The sequence below is a fragment of the Aspergillus costaricaensis genome (assembly GCF_003184835.1).
Source record: "Aspergillus costaricaensis CBS 115574 unplaced genomic scaffold BO79scaffold_23, whole genome shotgun sequence".
Taxonomy (NCBI): Eukaryota; Fungi; Ascomycota; class Eurotiomycetes; order Eurotiales; family Aspergillaceae; genus Aspergillus; species Aspergillus costaricensis.
Window position 1 is genome coordinate 74146 of NW_020291823.1, and position 17902 is coordinate 92047.

At 51.4% G+C, this 17902-nt stretch overlaps 10 protein-coding genes across 10 annotated transcripts; 5 read left to right on the plus strand and 5 right to left on the minus strand.

Moving 5' to 3' along the window:
- Positions 1-81: 81 nt before the first annotated feature.
- BO79DRAFT_209977 (mitochondrial 54S ribosomal mL53 protein) lies at positions 82-886 on the plus strand. Its single transcript, XM_025682709.1, has 2 exons — positions 82-217; positions 271-886. The coding sequence occupies exon 2, from the start codon at positions 307-309 to the stop codon at positions 625-627; it is 321 nt and encodes a 106-aa protein (XP_025537682.1). The 5' UTR covers positions 82-217; positions 271-306; the 3' UTR covers positions 628-886.
- Positions 887-1038: 152 nt separating this feature from the next.
- ipp1 (inorganic diphosphatase IPP1) lies at positions 1039-2285 on the minus strand. The gene is made up of 5 exons (XM_025688713.1): positions 2056-2285; positions 1838-1957; positions 1436-1779; positions 1297-1380; positions 1039-1244 (listed from the first exon to the last, which is right to left on the minus strand). Exons 1-5 carry the CDS (start codon positions 2230-2232, stop codon positions 1106-1108), a joined length of 864 nt encoding a protein of 287 aa, XP_025537683.1. The 5' UTR covers positions 2233-2285; the 3' UTR covers positions 1039-1105.
- A 665-nt stretch (positions 2286-2950) lies between these two features.
- Positions 2951-3151, minus strand: BO79DRAFT_152182 (uncharacterized protein; the record flags this gene model as incomplete). Its single annotated transcript, XM_025678678.1, has 1 exon — positions 2951-3151. A coding segment is annotated over one exon (201 nt), but the record flags the coding sequence as incomplete, so codon positions are not given.
- Positions 3152-3925: 774 nt separating this feature from the next.
- On the plus strand, positions 3926-5546 carry BO79DRAFT_198035 (tRNA-dihydrouridine(20) synthase (NAD(+))). Its single transcript, XM_025681313.1, has one exon. It carries the CDS (start codon positions 4017-4019, stop codon positions 5379-5381), a length of 1365 nt encoding a protein of 454 aa, XP_025537685.1. The 5' UTR covers positions 3926-4016; the 3' UTR covers positions 5382-5546.
- Positions 5547-6148: 602 nt separating this feature from the next.
- Positions 6149-9845, minus strand: BO79DRAFT_32999 (DEAD/DEAH box helicase). Its single transcript, XM_025689082.1, has one exon. It carries the CDS (start codon positions 9696-9698, stop codon positions 6327-6329), a length of 3372 nt encoding a protein of 1123 aa, XP_025537686.1. The 5' UTR covers positions 9699-9845; the 3' UTR covers positions 6149-6326.
- A 359-nt stretch (positions 9846-10204) lies between these two features.
- On the plus strand, positions 10205-11113 carry BO79DRAFT_288723 (vacuolar ATPase assembly integral membrane protein VMA21). The gene is made up of 3 exons (XM_025688714.1): positions 10205-10490; positions 10646-10731; positions 10795-11113. Exons 1-3 carry the CDS (start codon positions 10384-10386, stop codon positions 10929-10931), a joined length of 330 nt encoding a protein of 109 aa, XP_025537687.1. The 5' UTR covers positions 10205-10383; the 3' UTR covers positions 10932-11113.
- Positions 11114-11355: 242 nt separating this feature from the next.
- Positions 11356-12305, minus strand: BO79DRAFT_246514 (putative cystathionine beta-synthase (beta-thionase)). The gene is made up of 2 exons (XM_025685573.1): positions 11944-12305; positions 11356-11862 (listed from the first exon to the last, which is right to left on the minus strand). The coding sequence occupies exons 1-2, from the start codon at positions 12046-12048 to the stop codon at positions 11428-11430; spliced, it is 540 nt and encodes a 179-aa protein (XP_025537688.1). The 5' UTR covers positions 12049-12305; the 3' UTR covers positions 11356-11427.
- Positions 12306-12464: 159 nt separating this feature from the next.
- On the plus strand, positions 12465-14356 carry BO79DRAFT_288725 (putative mitochondrial phosphate carrier protein). The gene is made up of 7 exons (XM_025688715.1): positions 12465-12600; positions 12701-13000; positions 13074-13238; positions 13288-13541; positions 13592-13937; positions 13993-14012; positions 14075-14356. Exons 2-7 carry the CDS (start codon positions 12716-12718, stop codon positions 14142-14144), a joined length of 1140 nt encoding a protein of 379 aa, XP_025537689.1. The 5' UTR covers positions 12465-12600; positions 12701-12715; the 3' UTR covers positions 14145-14356.
- A 460-nt stretch (positions 14357-14816) lies between these two features.
- On the plus strand, positions 14817-15975 carry BO79DRAFT_209983 (DUF3602 domain-containing protein). Its single transcript, XM_025682710.1, has 5 exons — positions 14817-15016; positions 15086-15116; positions 15197-15266; positions 15345-15467; positions 15550-15975. Exons 1-5 carry the CDS (start codon positions 14977-14979, stop codon positions 15676-15678), a joined length of 393 nt encoding a protein of 130 aa, XP_025537690.1. The 5' UTR covers positions 14817-14976; the 3' UTR covers positions 15679-15975.
- A 401-nt stretch (positions 15976-16376) lies between these two features.
- BO79DRAFT_256799 (uncharacterized protein) lies at positions 16377-17831 on the minus strand (the record flags this gene model as incomplete). The annotated part of the gene is made up of 5 exons (XM_025686221.1): positions 16377-16981; positions 17083-17139; positions 17199-17321; positions 17399-17476; positions 17636-17831. 5 exons carry the CDS (start codon positions 17829-17831, stop codon positions 16377-16379), a joined length of 1059 nt encoding a protein of 352 aa, XP_025537691.1.
- Between the last annotated feature and the right edge of the window lie 71 nt (positions 17832-17902).

The following is a 17902-nucleotide window of genomic DNA, read 5'->3' on the forward strand; positions in this document are numbered from 1 at the left end:
CACCCAGCGAGCGACCGACCGACCGCGCTGCGCATCCCGGAGAGCGGACGGATTTGAAGATAGTTGAAGTTATCCGTGAAGGGTGATTATTTTCTTCGCTCGATTCCCTAGAAATCATACACCACACCACGCAATTACCTCAATCACATAGTCAAGGTCAATTCCCTTGACTCATACAACTCATACCAACCTTTCTACATCTCCCATCACCTACAAGGTACGTCTCCCAAACCCCATCAAAATCCATATAAACTAACAATTTAAAAAAAGAAGACCCTCCAACCCTACAACAAAACCACCGCCAAAATGACCATCCCTCTCTCAACAATCTCCACCTTCCGCACAACTTTCAACCCTTTCCTTCGCTCCGCCCGCCCCTGCAGACTCATCCTCTCTCTCCTCCGCAATCCCACAACCACGCCGGCCTCCAGCCCCGGCCACATCGACATTAAGGTCACTCAGCTGCCGCGGTCGTCGACGCAAGAGCCCGAGTTGACGATAGGGTTCAAGAATGGCAAGGAGTTGAAGATTGAGGTTGGGAAGCGCCAGATGAAGATTGGGGATGTGGTTGAGGAGATTGCTCGTGTTGGGCGGGCTATTGAGCGTGAGGAGGCGCTGAAGTCTTAGATTTTCTTTCTGTTTTCAATGTTTGTTCTATGAGGTTTGCATGGATTGAGGGGTGTGCTCGCATCGGCATGAATGGGAGAGGTTTTGTCGTCGTGGTGCGGAGACTTCACTTGTCTGTCTGGTCTATCCTGTCTACTCGGGATTGGATGAGAGGCTGCGCAGTATGATTTGGGGGCTTTCAGGACCGAAGGGGTGATTGTGTCGGTCTGTTTGTACTTTGTACTATCATGTTCTGTATGTGTATGTGTATATATTAGCCATTGAGTGATACTCCATTTCTTTAGTGCTGGGTCCACCCGCTGTCCTTTGGTAGTAGTTTGGAAGAGCCAAAGAGCGCTTACATCTTCGCCGGATATGGTATCATATGTCTGACAATAACTACGATAAACTACGATAAAGAGACCAATATTGCACTTCTGTAAAATTTCCTCTAGGGAATGTGGTATTGTGGTATTTAAATTTTGTTATATAGGTACATTTAGACAGCGGCACCGGAGATGAAGAACCACTTGTCAACGCTGCCGTCAATGGGGGCAGGGGGGAGGTTCTCGCCCTTGGGGATGGCAGCGAGCTGAGCAGCGTCAGCACGCTCGGCACCCTCAACGGTGGTGGTAGCACTAAATGCAATTAGTATATCATCTTCCTAAATCAGGACTCAAGGATACTTACACGCTGATCTCACCACGGGGAGACTTGCCGGAGATGAGCTTCTCCCAGGCGTCAGCGCACTCGCGGATGACATCGAGAGCGTACCTATGGGTTGAACTGTTAGCCTGGACACATAATATAAGGCACCGTCAGCACGTACTTCTTGTTCTTGCACTCGCCGGAGAAAGCGAACTGGTTCTCGGGCTTTCCGTCGGGGATCTTGTAGATACGGAACCACTCGTTGGTGGCGCGGAGGAGGCCAGGGAGGTGGCGCTCAACATCCTCAACGTCGTTGAGCTTAGGAGCCAGGGGGTCGTTGATGTCGATGACAATGACCTTCCAGTCGGTCTCCTCCTCGTCGAGAAGAGCCATCACACCAAGGACCTTAACCTGCTTGACCTGACCGGGGTAGCCGACGAGCTCACCGATCTCGCAAACGTCGAGCGGGTCGTTGTCACCCTTGGCCTTGGTCTCGGGGTGGACGGTGTTGGGGTCTTCCCACGTCTATGTTAAAGGTCAGTGCGGGGTGGTACAAAATTTGACGTGGCGTTCCTTTACATACCTGGGGGAAGGCACCGTAGTTCCAGAGGTAACCCTTGTGGGGGAAGCAGTTGCGGACGTAGCGGAGCTTGCCCTTCTTCACATCCTGCTTGATGGGGTTGAGGAACTCCTCCTTGGAGATCTGGGTCGCAAAATCAGTATACCGACGTCAAGCTACAGCGTAGCCCCCCCCTGCAAGTGGGGGGGGGGGTTGTTGTGTGTATATTGTGGCGTCCGTACCTCCTGCTTGGCGTTGGTCCAGCGGGGGATCTCAACGACCATGTTGAGGATGGTCTGCTGCTCGTTGGCATAGAGGGGGATGTCGTGGAAGGGAGAGACGGGCTGGCCATCCTTCTCAATGTAAACACGGTGCTCCAGGGTGTTGGCCTGGCCGATCTTGCGGACGGTGTAGGACATGGTGGGCGATTGCGGCGGGGCAGCGGAGGTGGAAAAGTGTTTGGATAAAAGGGCAGCACGAGATGAAGCGGACGAAACCGAACGATCAACTCGAGAGGAGGAAGAGGGAGACAAAGCTGAAGCGGAAAGAGAAGAAGAGGAAAGAAGAGGAGGGGAGGGAGAGGAAGAGAGAGAGGGAGGAGGAGGGGGGGCTTGCTTGGTGGGGGGAGCCAGCGTTGCGGATGTGCGAAGGACGGGCGAACAGCCAGTACGCGCGAGGATCGGACAGGCGGTGGGTGGCCGGCTCAATGGATTCGAATTCAATGCGCGGCCTCCAACTTGGACTCCCTTGGATACCCTACGGACCCCCGGGAACATTGAAAATGGCTTTGAGGCTATGCCCGTGTTGAATTGGTTCAATTGACAACCGGACAAGGTGGGAATTCGTGCTCGTTGTCCACGGCGAGGTATAAAAAAAGGGGATGGGAATCGATGGAACTGCCACGGTCGGGAAGGAAAATCGGTCGGGAAAAAAGACCCAGCCTCGGGTTCTACTATTCCTTTTTCTTCTTTTTCCTCATGTAATAATTGTCGACTACTATCTGTTCAACCCGTCCCTAAGTATATCTTCAGTACGAAGTATTTGATGGCTACAGCGAAGGGGGAAGCTATTCACACCCCTTCTCCAAGTCATACATGACCAGGCAATATACGTACTCTTTCCCAACCCTAGTTCCAACTAGTCATCAACCTGCTCCCACCCTCCATACCTGGCTGGATGCCCACCAACTCTGAGACTTTCGCCGCAGAATGACTGGTCCTGGATGGGTCTCCACCGCTGATGGCGTTCCACAGTCCTGGCTTGTGCTGTCCCTGAATGGTCTGACTGGTGGGATATTGCGACATTCCTGGTCCCAAGAATCCAGTAGCCAACCGGAGACCTTGCGATGGACTGACTGGTAGACTACTACTAGTACTGTAGCCAAAGTTGATGACTGAAGGTTGTACAATTTATACTCTCCAGACTGTAGATCACCTTTCACTACACACACGTACAGAGTGTATGCAGGATCGTCTATCAAGGCAGTCGAATCTGTCAAATCTGTCACTGTCATCAACATTCAACATATCTCTGCAAGCTTGAACACCTGTCATGTTCACGGCTTGGCAGGTACCCGAACGGAGAGAAGACATGCGAAGTAACAATCCATTGTAACCTCACCAGAACCGATCAGGCAAATCCCCATGTGATCAGAAGTGACGGGAACAACCAGAGCCATGGATAAATCTAGAGCTCAGTCTACACTACCAGGGGCCGCAATGAGGTTGTGGCTACTTCCTAAAGGGGTAATATTGCAGTTATCTCCACTGCAAAGGCTCGATCAACCCCTTTCGATATAGGTCACATGATGTCTACCTATAGCGTATCGAGTATACCATGGCGTAATTGGCATATTGTTTTTCTCTAGTATAGTATATCCCTATCAGAATCTGATAGTGAGCCTCATAAGCCTTGAAAAAGGCGCACTTCCAGTCATCGCCTCTACACTCCGTCCCCATCTGTTCCCCATAGTGCTCTGGTACAGATCACATGACTTGGCAGGGGAAGAAAAAAAGTTATCGGGTATCGCCACGTGACCCGGCATTTTTCGTCTCCGCCTCCACCGGCTTTGATCCATCAGCGATCTTGTATGCGACTTGATTCATAATATCACTCTACTACACTCCTACGGGCTCATACCGCTCACACAGCTCGTTCATCTCCCACACTACACTATCCTTACTCCCGTTAACCCGATAATGCTATGCTAAGATTCCTCCGCACCGCAATGGCCTCTATCACCACTCCTCCCCGCGTCCCCATCCCCGCCAACGGGGTCGACTACCGTGGCAAAGTAGTCCTAGCCCCCATGGTGCGCTCCGGCGAATTACCCTCCCGCCTCATCGCCCTCAAGTACGGCGCTGATCTCGTTTGGGGCCCCGAAACCATCGATCGGGCCATGGCAGGCGCCGTCCGCCGCGTGAACCCCCGCAACGGCACCATCGAATTCACCCGCATGCCCTCCAACGGTGGCCGCACCGAAAAGGCAGGCCAAGAATCCGTGATTTACCGTCTCGACCCCGTCCGCGAGAAGGGCAAGCTCATCTATCAAATCGGCACTGCCACGCCTGAAATCGCCGTCGAAGCAGCCAAACTCGTCGCCGGCGATGTCGCCGGTATCGATGTGAACTCGGGATGTCCGAAGCCCTTCAGCACGAGCGGTGGTATGGGTGCGGCGCTTCTCAAGACACCGGATAAGTTGGTTGCGATTTTGGAAGCCCTGGTGAAGGAGGTCGGGACACCGTTCCAGATCGGTATTTCGGTCAAGATCCGCATCTTGAAAGATCCGGAGGAGACGAGGGCTTTGGTGTCGCGGCTCGTGAAGACAGGCATTACAGGCTTGACTGTGCATTGTCGGACACCTCCCATGAGGCCCCGTGAACGCGCTATCCGTGATCAGGTGCGCATGATTGCCGACATCTGTCATGAGGCTGGTGTCGCATGTGTCATAAACGGTGATGTAACCTCCAAGGATGAGGGACACGCCTTAATGAAAGAATTCGGCGTCGACGGCGCCATGATCGCCACATCTGCAGAAGCAAACCCATCCTGCTTCCGTACCGAAGCTGAGGGCGGCCTTCTCCCTTGGAAGGAGGTAGTCCACGAATACATCAAGTTCTGTCTCGAGTCCGAGAACCGCTTCGGCAACTCCAAATATCTCCTCAACATCCTCGTCCCCGGCAAGCTCCAGGAAGGCAAGAACGCTAAGGCAGCCAGATCTTACGCCGACACATGCCATGCCCTCGGATTCGAGGATCTCCTTCCCCTCGCCATGCACGTGGACGACATCCTCAACCTCACCGACAAGTCCGTTACCACCAAAGACCTCCAGCCCGAACACATCCGCAGCAAGGCTGTCCAGAACGCCATGGAGAACAACGAATCCGCACGGGCTGCTGGCGGTGCCTCTCGTGTCAAGTCCACATCCCCTGCAGTCAGCGCAGGCGGACCCATTCGCACCAACTCCATCCCAGCTCCTACAAAGACCAAGACTGAGGCTGAGACCCAGGCTGATGTCTCTGTTCCGATTCCTGATGCTGCGCCCCAAAAGCAGGAGCTGACAGCTTAATTCAAACTGATGCTTCTGTATCCCTTGCTTCCTTGTCTTGCCTTTCCTCCCCTGTCTTTTTGGTTTTCAAGCTACTATCGCATTATCTGGTGTTGTATATCGGTTCCCCCATTTGCTGCATTTTAATTAGATTCCCACGGTGTGTTGTTAATAGAGGCTCTCGTGTTCCAGGGATTATATATACATAGTACTACACGAATATATACGAATTCAAATAGTTGTATCTACTAGCAGGAGGTGTCAGCCATTAGTCGCGCCTAATTGTATTATAGTCATCACAGACACGGTTACTGGCAATACTCGCCATCCCACAAAGGCATAAAACGAGACAAGTCAATTACACAATGATTCCACTTATCGATTAGTCAACCAATCGATATATTACTAGTATCAACGCCCACCTATATATGTAGTATGTAGTAGTATGCGTATTGAAACCAACCACCGAGACACAGGAAGAAGAGTAAAGACACAAGAAAACCCCAACTCCTTTTCTATTATCAAACAGTCGAAGAAAAGCAAGAGAAACCAAGACCCAATAGAGAAGAAAACCCACTTCCTCAGCCCACAAAACCGAAATGTTCGGTGAAACTAAACTACTAGCAAAACAACATCTCCGGCATATGTTCCGCGTCGTGTAGGTATGAATGTGTTTGTAAGCACTGCCACTTTCTGTGGTGATGCTGTAATGTAAGGGTGTGTATGTGTTAGATAGGTAGGTAGGTGGAAAAGACCGCTGGGAAACACAAGGTAACGGTCACATGCGAGCAAGCATGGGTTTATCAATCGCTGGTGTATCGTGTATTAGACGGAGGGATGGAGAACATAAGTTGTAGGTTGGATGAAACAAAGACAGAAGATAGAATGAAACAAGATTGCGCCCGATACATGTTTTAAGCTACCATATAGCATATAGTAGCAAGAGTACAAAATAATGTGTCACGTTTATGCGTCATCGGATTTATCGTGCTGCATGTCCGCAAGAACCATATCCTCGACCACTTTCATGCCTGCATCTTCGGCCTTCTTGGACTCGGCGCCTTCTTCACCGGCCACGGCTTGGTCGAGCGCAAGCTTGGTCTGTCCGAGAGCGTAGATTTGCTCTTCAATGGTTCCCTTTGTCACAAGGCGAATGACTTCCACTTCACGGGTTTGGCCAACACGGTGGGCCCGGTTCTCGGCCTGGACGTCCTCCTGGGGGTTGAAACTGGAGTCGAAGATGATGACTTTGTTGGCGCAGGCCAAGTTAATGCCTGCACCACCGGCTTTGGTGGAAAGGAGGAAGACGGGGATTTCGGTACGCTCGTGGAACGCGTCCAGGATGGACTGGCGGTCTTCGACGTTTGTCCTGCCGTCCAGCCGAACGAAGCCGATGTGCTGGTTTTCGAGGACGTGTTCGAGGATATCCATGACTAGTGTGAACTGAGAGAAGACCAAAGCACGGTCGCCGTTCTCCTTAAACCGCTTCAGAAGGTCACAAAGTTTGTCTACTTTACCGGAGTCCATCCATTCGTTGTTCTTCAGAGCGAACCTGCCCAGAGAATGAGGGTGGTCCACACACATGGTGTGGCACTCGAAGTCGTTGTATGCTTGGAGTTCCTCATAAATGATATCCGGGTTTGATAGAGACCATTGCTCCTCCTTGAGACAAGCCTTGGCCATGCGGCTCAGAGTGGAGTTATCGTAGTGACGTCTGTAAAGCAGGGGATGGATGGCGGCTTGTCGGAGCTTCATCAGAATGTTGGCGGACTTGTTACCAGTCTTCTTTCCAGCGGCTCGGTCAGCCAACAGTTTGCGGACCTCTTCTTTCTCATGCTCATAGATTTCGCGTTGCGCAAGGTTCATCTCGCAGTACTCAACATGTGAGATCTTTGCAGGCAAGTCAATGACTTGGTGCTTCTTACGTCGCAAGACGAAAGGCTTCAGCATAGACTTTGCGCGTTCAATCCGTTGCGCGGAAAGGAGAGCCGAATGCGATTCATCCACGGTCTTTGCTTTGTTCGCAAAGATGTACTGAAGCTCCTCCTTGCGTTCCTGGAACACCTTCGGAAGGATGAAGCCCAGCAACGAGGCCAACTCCTGCAGGTTGTTCTGCAACGGCGTACCTGTCAAAAGAAGTCTGAAACGGGCAGGGATCCTGATAAGCTTCTCGTAGAGCACCGATGTGCTACTCTTCAGCATGTGTCCCTCATCATAGACGCAGACACAAAAGTCCATATTGCGGAGGAAGTGGGCATCTACCTTGCCCTTGGCGATCGTGTAAGTGGTGATGATAACATTGATACTATCTCGGTTGTCTTCAATCGTTTCTCGGATGACTGCCCGCTCTGCCTGACCAGCGTAGTAAGGCATGACGGAGAGCGTGGGACAGAACTTCGAGAACTCTCTGAGCCAATTTTCGATCGTAGACGAGGGCACAACAACGAGATGAGGACCCTTGATTCCCTTCTCGAACAAGTGCGCCAAGAAGGCAATGACCTGGCAGGTCTTTCCAAGACCCATGTCGTCGGCCAAGATGCAACTCAATTGGTTCTCAAACAGGAGAGACAGCCAATTGATGCCCACGATCTGGTAATCTTTCATCTTCAAATCATCGCGCATGATCCCGGGCTGAGAGATGAAACGGCCTTTGCGCGGTCCAGGTGCGGGACCGTCACTATCCTCATCCGAGCGCTGGCTAGCGGGTGTTCCTATCCCGGAATCATGAGACTGAGAGTGGGCATCTCTGGGATTGATGGATACCAGCTCCAGTTCTCCCTCTTTCTTTCCGAAGATGTCCACACCCCATCTCTTCATCTCCGCCGCGACTGGCTTGCCGAGCGCTTCACATTTTGCAACCAAAGAATCCACCGCCTCGTAACCAACCCACATATCAATACACTTGTCGACAATCTTGTCGCCGATCGGCTTTGGCGTTTTACGGCCACGGCCGCCCTTGGGCTTCGTCTCTTCTTTCGCCGGCGGAGGAACAGCACGGGCACGGTCGAGCGATGAGAACGGTCGGAAGGATATGACATGTTTCGCAACGTCTTCAGTAATCGCGGCGATGTCAGCAAGGTCCAAAACGCTGCATTTGTTGAAGAAGTTCAAAACTCTTGTCTCCACTTGACCATCCCCTGCTGATTCCTCCACGCCGGAATCGGAATCCTCGTCTGATATTATCATAGCCTCAGGGGACTCCGAGCGTTGAGGGGAGGCAGGCTTCCGCCCTTGGACTAGACGGCCAGTCTTCTTGGGCGGCGTCTCAGCACGAGGCTCAGAACGAACCGGATTAGGGGAAGACGCCCGAGACTTGGGCCCTCTCATTAAGCGCCTGCGCGGTTTCGCGTCCTCTTCCGCTGGCTGTGACGGTTGCGATTGCTGCTTCTGGGCCGACAATGTCCTCTGCATGTTCATGGCAGACCACTTGTCTTGAATGGTTCCGCGCGCCTTAATCTGCTGCTTCGCGGGCGCAACAGGGGAGGCCCGCTTGCTCGCAATCAGCTCGTCCTCGGAAGATTCAGCCTTCTCCGTATCAGCCAGGTGCTCCAGGGCAGCCTCGTAGTTCCCACGTTTTGAGAGAAGCGCCTGCATGCATGCATGCACAGACTTCTGCGGCATGACCTTCAACATCCTCTCCACCTTAACTCTAACTTGATAGTCATCTATGTCCTGCAGCGAAGTGATGTTCGTACCCACAGGCTGGGCACGCGAGGGGCCATCCTGTCGAACCTTCTTCACGGCCGTGCCTCTGGGAGCGGGGTCCATTTGAGCTGCCGGGCGCTTCGCACTAGAAGGATTGAAGACTGCGGATGTGGTGATCTGCTTGAACCGATCCATCGGAGACTCCGCGACCTTTTCAGGGCTGCGCGACGATTTGGCGAACAAAGAGGGCTTGATATCTATGCTTCTCGACGCTCGGTCGTCATCATCAGATGAGCCGCCGCGATAAGTCGGGCCGTCATCTTCGAGGTCTATTATGGGCGCACGCTTAGCCGGACCGACAGGAGGGCGAAAGCTGGTGCCAGCCGGGGCCATGGCACTGGAAAGACGACCGCCGTTCGGAGTAGGATGAGAGGGGGAGGAATTCGGACCTGGAGGAGAGGATGCGGCGACCTGAACGAAGGAATTGTTCTTTCCGGAGTAGGGAACGTCCAACACTTGCGTAGGCTGAGTGTAGCGCTGGGTGGCAGGGGTCAAGGATTGAGTTGCGAGTGGCTGGAGATGGCTGACAGGCACGGTGGCAACCGTCTCATATTCTGCTGCATCATCCTTGGTTGGGGTACTGTGAACGACTTTCTTGTCGCTCACGGGCGTATCGGGGACAGTGTCTTCCATGGTCGGTGACTCAAGATTATCAAAGGGAGAAAGGCAGACGAGAGGATGGCGTCATGCCCCGGGGCAAGAGCCAAAGGGGAGCACCGAATTGGGGGGAACTTGAAAGGAAGATGTCAAGATCGATCGGGGATCCTCTCGAGGCGAAACGATAAATCGACCGCCTGGGATTTTCTCCGCAAAACGCGCCCGGGACGCGCTGTGGTCACGTGGTCTGGCGCTTCAATTAAAGCCGAGGATGGCAGTTGGACGCCAACCCCCTCTTGATCCGGGGGGGATCAGAGCTCCCTCTTTATATGATTCACCGGTACAAGGCTGGTCTCTTCACTAAGGCGATCCTCTTTCCACCGTCTTTGCCTGTTCTTTTGTCACTAAAAACGCAGCCAGATGTCCCCTCTTGTAAATGGACCAATCAGAGGCCGGTATTGCCTGAACTCCGGAATGAAATCATCCGCTGTATAAAATAATCCATGTCTCTCTACTTATTTCAAATCCCATCCAGACGAACAGTGTACTCGTGAGGATACTGTATACTCTTTAAATAGGATAGGAGAAGCTGTACTTGTCATCACCAATTATATCCTGAACCCTTTTTGTCGATCATCCTCCGGCTTTCACGCATTAGTCCCCGGAAAATCAACACCCAACATCAAACCTGTCAACACCACAACCAACTACCATCATCAACATGGCCACTCGTCGCTCCGCAGAGAAATCTCCTTCTCCCAAGAATGTTGTCGCATCTTCGGGCTCTCCAAAGCCCTCTGACTCAGATGTGACCCCTGCCGTTCCCACGTAGGTGCATCTCATTCGTCCCTCACCAACGAACACTAGGCCACATGGCGGCTATCCTGAACTACCGGTTCAGCCCAACGAACGCATACACCTTATCAATACATATTACGCACATACCACCCCCTCCCTAACTCTAACTAACACATCACCTTCAGAAATGTGATCATGAAACTTCTCGGATTTTCCTTCGCCATGGTCGTCATTCCTATCGGGATGTACTTTGTTACGGTAGACTTTGGAGGTGGGAATCCCATTTACACTCCAGTTACTAACTATCTTCATGTCGATTAACACTTTGGAATAGCAAGCCCCACAGTCGGCGGTATTGTGGCCGCCATCATGGCTAACGTAGTTCTCGTCGCATACATTTATGTTGCGTGGAAGGATGATCAGGCGGAGAGGGAAGCTGACGCCAAGTATAAGGAGAAAAAGGCACAGTAAATGGTACAGCCACTCTGTCTTGTTGTCTTTGTTGTTTTCCTTTCATTTTATTCCTGGCTCTGGGGGCCCTGTATTGCAGAGATGGCGTTCATGGATCGCTCTGTTTTCGCATGCTAGGTATGTACTTGTCGTCTCGTTTGTCTTGAAAGCTATGTCGGGATAGTATGTATGTAATGGTTTAGGGAAATACTACTCTGAGTGTTATGATACCTTCTGGGTTACTGGTTGTGTGATTGGTCACGGTTACCTCAAGGTATACTTACTATGCCAACAATAAGGCAGATAACACACAGCCTGAGTGAATGCCTCCAATCTGTTTTCAACATTAACATGAGCCATCCTGGCGAGTAATATGTTCAATTCAAATTACATATCTGCGCCTTGAGATGCACGACATCAACAGCAGATTCGCAGCAAGCATTCCATTATATAATGCAAAGTATGAACCAAAAAAAAAGAAGCCCAGAAAACCCATCATATGCAATCATGCAACCACTTAATTCGGTCTCCGCTTCACGAACTCAGCCAAATCCGCCTTTGTCGCAACACCCAGCACGAACTTGCGCGACACATCCGTAACTACAGCGAAATCCTGCTTAGCCCTCTTCTCTCCGTTAGGACCGGTTTCACTCTCGAAGAACTGCTCCAGCTCCTCCAGCGGTGTCTCCATCGTGATGACCTGGTATGTGCCCTTCTTGCGGTTGAATCGCTGCATGGCGGCAGAGACGGGGTCGTTTTCCTTGACAGTGCCGTCCTTGAGAAGCTCCTTTAGTCGGGGGATGCTCAGGTATCCGACCAGAGAGCGTTTCGTCGAGGAGGTAACGGTCAGGTGTGTGTAGTCACGTTCGTAAGCGGCCATCAGGGCGGTGGAGATCAGATCGTCGGGGGAAACGGATAGGGCTGGGTTGGGGTCCAGGTCCTCTACTGTCGCCTAGTATGCCGGTGGTATGTTAGTTATTTTGTTTCTGTTGACTCTTGCGAAACATCACTGGTAAGAAGCAAGCGGACTCACCCCGCGGTATTTGTTTGCCCATGCGGACTGGGCGATGGGTTGCTCTGCATTTTGTGCGAGTTGTTGCTGGGTCAGCGCCTCGCTGGCGTTCATATAGGAGGCCATTTTCTCTGGGTTGGTGTGTTGGGTAGTGTTGGTGAGGCTGGTGGTAGTGGGAGTGTTGGTGATCAACTTATCCCGCAGTGACTCGATGAGGGGCACGGGAGGGAAGGTTCCGAGAGGACGGTCAATTGGGGACCCTTGAAGTTGTCGAGATAGTTTTTGAGGGTTGCGCTCAATTAATTTAAACACTAATTTTTGCGGAAAGCAAGTGTTTCAAAGAAATAGAGAGCCGGATTACTGAGTTACACCCAAAAAGCATCAAGCACAGGTTGAGGTTGCTCCAATCAGATTAAATTTCATCGCTTCAGATCAACCAGTTGACGGGATCCCCGAAAGCGGTTAGTGCCATCACGCGACGTCAGCGGCACCATCACCGACTGTCAGATACCACTCAGAAGGTTCCTTCGCTTCCTTTCTCTGAAGAATCCTTTTTTGTTAGAATCAGGCTGTCTTCTGAATTCTGCGTCGATTTCTTCAATCGAAGAAGACGAGATTAGGTGTGGACTTCCGTTCTATACATCGTCATCCGTCCGACTATACTGCCGATATAGTGTTGTAAGTGGACCCGCTTGTATAGATAAGGAACCACCGCGATGCAATACCGCCATTATAGACCTGTTTAGAACCGCTTTAACGCAGATAATAACAATTATAGGTAGAAGTGCCCATCATGTTTCCTTCTGGAGGGGATATCGCTCGCGCCTTCGCTTCCCAAAGCCCTCTGAGCCAGTCTCAGCAGACCCAACAGCCGGAAGCTGCGGGCTTGAAGAGACGCCAGCCGTTCCCCGCCTGGAACGTTGTCGAAGACATCGAAAAGAAGGCCGATGCTATCGCTAAGGAAGCGAGCCGAGAGTTCGAAGTTGCGAGTCAGAAAGCTCAAGCCAAGACCGGCAAGATCGAGCCATGGACTCCTAAGTACTATGCTGCTTGCACGGTTGGAGGAATGCTTGCTTGCGTAAGTAGATGTTCCATTCTGCTAATGAACGCTGTATAGTGGCCTATAAATACTAATTCTTGGCTGGTCCTAGGGTCTCACCCACACCGCTGTGACGCCTCTTGATTTGATCAAATGCCGCCGTCAGGTCGATCCTCTGCTGTACAAGAGTAATGCAGAGGCATTCCGTACAATTCGCGGTGCTGAGGGTCTCCGCGGAGTTTTCACCGGTTGGGGTCCCACTTTCTTTGGATACAGTGTAAGTCAAGACTGGATTGCATGCGTTGCGCCTTCTAATTGAGTACAAGGCCCAAGGAGCGTTCAAGTATGGTGGTTATGAGTTCTTCAAGAAGTTTTACAGCGACCTTGTCGGTGCTGAGAACGCAGCACGGTGGAAGACATCTCTGTACTTGACCGCCAGTGCGTCGGCGGAGCTTATCGCTGATGTCGCTCTGTGTCCGTTCGAGGCCGTCAAGGTGCGCATGCAGACGACTATCCCACCTGATATTCGTTCAACTTTTACTGGTATCTCTAGCGTGGTTAATAAGGAAGGTGTGGCCGGGTAAGTGCTGCTAATGCGAGCAGTCGATCCCTAGTAGCTGACTGCCGCAGCCTGTACAAGGGTCTCTACCCTCTCTGGGGTCGACAGATCCCTTACACCATGATGAAGTTTGCGTCTTTCGAAACGATTGTCGAGATGATCTATAACTCCCTGCCGGGTCAAAAGTCTGACTACAACAAGGGTGCGCAGACCGCTGTTGCCTTCACCGGTGGTTACCTGGCTGGTATCCTTTGCGCCGTCGTGTCGCACCCAGCAGATGTCATGGTCAGTAAGTTGAATGCGAACCGTCAGGCCGGAGAGGCATTTGGAGCAGCGATGAGCCGGATCTACAAGGACATTGGCTTTGGAGGTCTCTGGAACGGTCTTCCCGTCCGTATCGTCATGATCGGCACCTTGGTAAGTGCATCGGTACATGTTTCTCAGATCATGACTGACTTGTTATCTCCTCTAGACCGGACTGCAGTGGATGATGTATGTGTTACTTCAGATCTCCAGTATGCCCCTCTCGATAGACAGCGGCTGACGTTTTGCAGTTACGATTCGTTCAAGATCTTCATGGGTCTTCCCACTACTGGCGGTGGCCCTCCTGCAGAGAAGAAGTAATATGGAAATGATTGTCCCGCCGGGAGCTTAGATCCTTGTCTAACACGAAGGGCCGGACACTCTGTAGAATGTAGAATACAGTGGCCGTAGTATGGAGGCGGGGTGTGGGGTTGTACCGTACCTGATTTCGTGCAGCTTTCTTCCGATTTGATTGAGTGGGTAATTTACTTACTAGTTTTCTTCGTGCAATGGTGAACCACTTTTGTCTTTTCATGAACCACATTTAATTGAACCCTGAGCCGAGGCCGGTGATAAAAGCAGCTGAACTGATAACCCCTAACTGGTAGAGATAACATGAAGCTACTCATTTCTTAGTAACAATTGGCGGGCCCCAAAATCGTTAGTCACGCCTCGGACCAATCCGGACAAGCATCTTATCAGCGCGTCGACGTCATCGGATGCCGTCCCGATCGTTTCCTTCTTTTGGTTCCTTCGATAACAATCACCTAGATTTATCCCGATAATGATATTCACTGAATTAGCTACTAGACTAGAACTTCCGGCAAATTTAACTTTGACTTCCAGGGCGCACCCTCTGGCTTGGCCCGCTGTGGCAGTGATTGCGCCCAAAAAAAGCGCTAAGGTAGTCACACGCTACACCCTACTAACCCCTGTGGTACATAATATATCTATACGAACCATCCCCGGGAACCGCCACTTTGCACTCTTTCTCTTTCCCACTTTCATTACTGTCTGGCTAGACTTGGTGCACACACACGCTCGTCGCAGACTCTTGGTTACAGCGTTCTTATCATCGCATTGAATCACTACATCAATTCAATAGACAACACCACTCGAACAAGAAACTACTACTTACCCTAACTACTGCACCATGGGCGAACACGAACCTATTGTGTCGCACGGCCGTGGAGGTGCGCATCCCAGCTCCCTCAAACCACTGCATTAACCCATCTCTAACATTCACTCCCCAAACAAAACAGGCCAAGGAAACATCGGCGCCGACTCCACCGAGTATGCACTACACCCATTCACTCATCCCCCAAACACCCCACCACCACAAAACCCCAATACTAATATACATGAATATGAAGATACGTCGACGGCGGCATAGTCCGCGAAGGAGTCTACGGTGACCAAGGCGACGGCGCCTACTCAGCCGGCGTAAGCCATCCCCACCATACATCAATCCATCCGACCTCCCAAACCACCAACCACTATACTAACTAATTTACTCTAAAGAGAGGCGGCGCCGGCAACATCGGCTCCCCGCACGTGCGCCCAACATCCAAGATCCCACACGACGCGGAGATAGTTCCCGAATTGGCGATTCGGCAGTCTGTTGATGGGGATTATCATACTGGGGTATGTTTATATCCCTTTCATTTATTCCTTTATCAACTTGTGCAAGGGTAGATGCTAATGAGTGGTGATGGTGGTGCGATAGCGCGGCGGCCAAGGTAACGTGCACCTCGACGAAGAACATAAGAAGGAAAAGGAGGAGAAGAAGCATAAGGGGCCTGCGCATGAGGGGTTGGCGGATAAGTTGAAGCATAAGTTGTTTGGGAGGAAGTAGATCCCTTCCATCACTGAATTGGATGGTTGCTTGGGGTGGAGGATGAGGTGAGGAGTGTTAATGGGGTGGGGATGGGTGTTCTGTTGTTATTGTTCTTGCGCTTGATTTGAGATTCCCTGTTGTTTGTTTTGTTTCATGCTGCTGATTGCTGAAAGTAATACATTATCCTTTTCTTTTCTTTGGTTCGTCTATGATGTGGGGCTCTTTTCCTTTTCTTTTCTCTCAATGGAGATAGCTATTTCAGATTACTGGAAGTATTTTGACTGACAAGTACGACCGATATACACTGGTCATTACTGAGTATCTATTCAGTATTAGACAGCAAGTATGGAGATATTCATCACCCTGGTTCAGTCACACTACCCTACCATTACTCACAACTTCACCCGTATCAATCAACATCATACTGGCTAGTATCTCATGCACTGTCATGGCAGAGAAAGAAATAGGTAAGGAGGAACAGAAAAAAAGGCATCCATGTATCATGGTCTCGTCAACCGCATGCAAAGATGAAAGAGTAAAATAAAAGTTGCAATCGAATCCAAACCCGACACAGTCCGTCCCGAAATCCCAGTGCTGTGCTTGAACATGACTCTTGAACGCCGCGGAGGTTGTACACCCAGACAAATCGGATCAGAAAACACGCATCGAATAGTAAGAGTAAGGTAAGAAAATGTGAGGAGCCGGCTCACAGATGACTAGTTCTTGCTGAAACGACGCTTGAACCAGCCCTTTTTCTTCGAGTCGTTGCTCATTTCAGAGTCATTCGTAGCCTTGCGGAGATGGCGCCGGTTGGCTGTGGCAGCGACGGCGGCACCGCCGCCAACAGGGCCACCGGCGTTGGGGTCAGCCGTCGGCGGTTTGCTGCCAAAGTTGATCCGTCCCCCAGCGCCAGCTTGTCCGTTCAGATTAGGCCCGGCACCAAATCCTTGGAACCCATAGTTTTCGGCCATCTGCTGCTGCTGTTGTTGCTGCTGCTGGAACTGATCAATGGAGCTGTTCACAGAGCTGGGGTCGGTGGAGTTGCCGTAAGCGTCGGTGTTGCTGCCAGAGCCCGAGCCAGACGCTGCGGTCATGTTGTCATATGATTTGTGATAGCCGTGTTGTGAATATCCACTTTGGTCGGTGTTCATCCGTGCATGGTGGCGTGGTCGCGGTCGGCCGCCGCCCTGGTTGTAGGGGTAATAGTTGTCAGACTGGCCATTACCATTCTCGACATAGCTGTCCGGTCGCGAATAGGCTCCGCGACCATTGTAATGGCCGCCCTGATCATAGTGGCCCCGGTGCGAATGGCCGTTTTGCGCTATACCAAACCTTCTAGTTAGCAAAACGTCCTCTCTCGAATAATACAATGGACATGGCGACTGTATGCCAAAACGCAATACTTGTGGGATTGAGAAATACCTCCAAAGTAGCTTCCCCGCCGACTGTGGTCTGGCCCCGGAGTTGCAGGAGTCGATTCTGTAATGCATCGTCAATCAACCGCCGGGTCGAGCAAACCGGAGTAAGGGATGACTCACCTGTCCTTACATACGAAGCAGGCCTACTGCTGTATGTCCCATAAATTGCCGCCTCGAAAGATCGGATGGTTTCAAGCGGACGTTCAAACCGCGGGCGCGTGGGGTTAGAGAGATCGGGATCAGCTGTGAGAGAAGAGGAGAGCAATCAGCAAGATGTCACCCAGAATATATGTCCAAACAGGGAAGTATGGTATACGAACTGATAATATTTCCATACTGATCTTTATGCTGCATGGTCCGTAACGAACCCAGCGTCGACTGCTCGAGAGCAACCAAATCTGGGGAAACGAGTCAGTTTGTATGCTTGAGGGAAGTAAATGTTGCAGATTGGAGGCAGCATAATGAGAATGGAAGGATTTGGCTGTTTTGTTATGGCAGGCCGAAATCCAGGAGTGCAATAGGCAGAGAGATAAGGGGGGAGTGTTCCGGATACGTACTAGGTTGCGCTTCACTCATAGCAACCATGGGATCGGCTTTGGAATGTAGTTGGCGGCGATGTTTCTCGTCTGAGGATTCCGATATCTGGGGCCTTTTGCTGGAATTGCTGGACCGTTGCGACCGATCCGACTTTGCACCCAAACTGAAGCCACGAGACTGCCTGCCAGGAGGCACGGCCGGCTGGGAGGTCGCCATTTTATTTATCACCCCGTCGACCTTAGCGCCTGATAACCAACAGCTGGAGCAGGTTTTCGCAGGACGCTGTC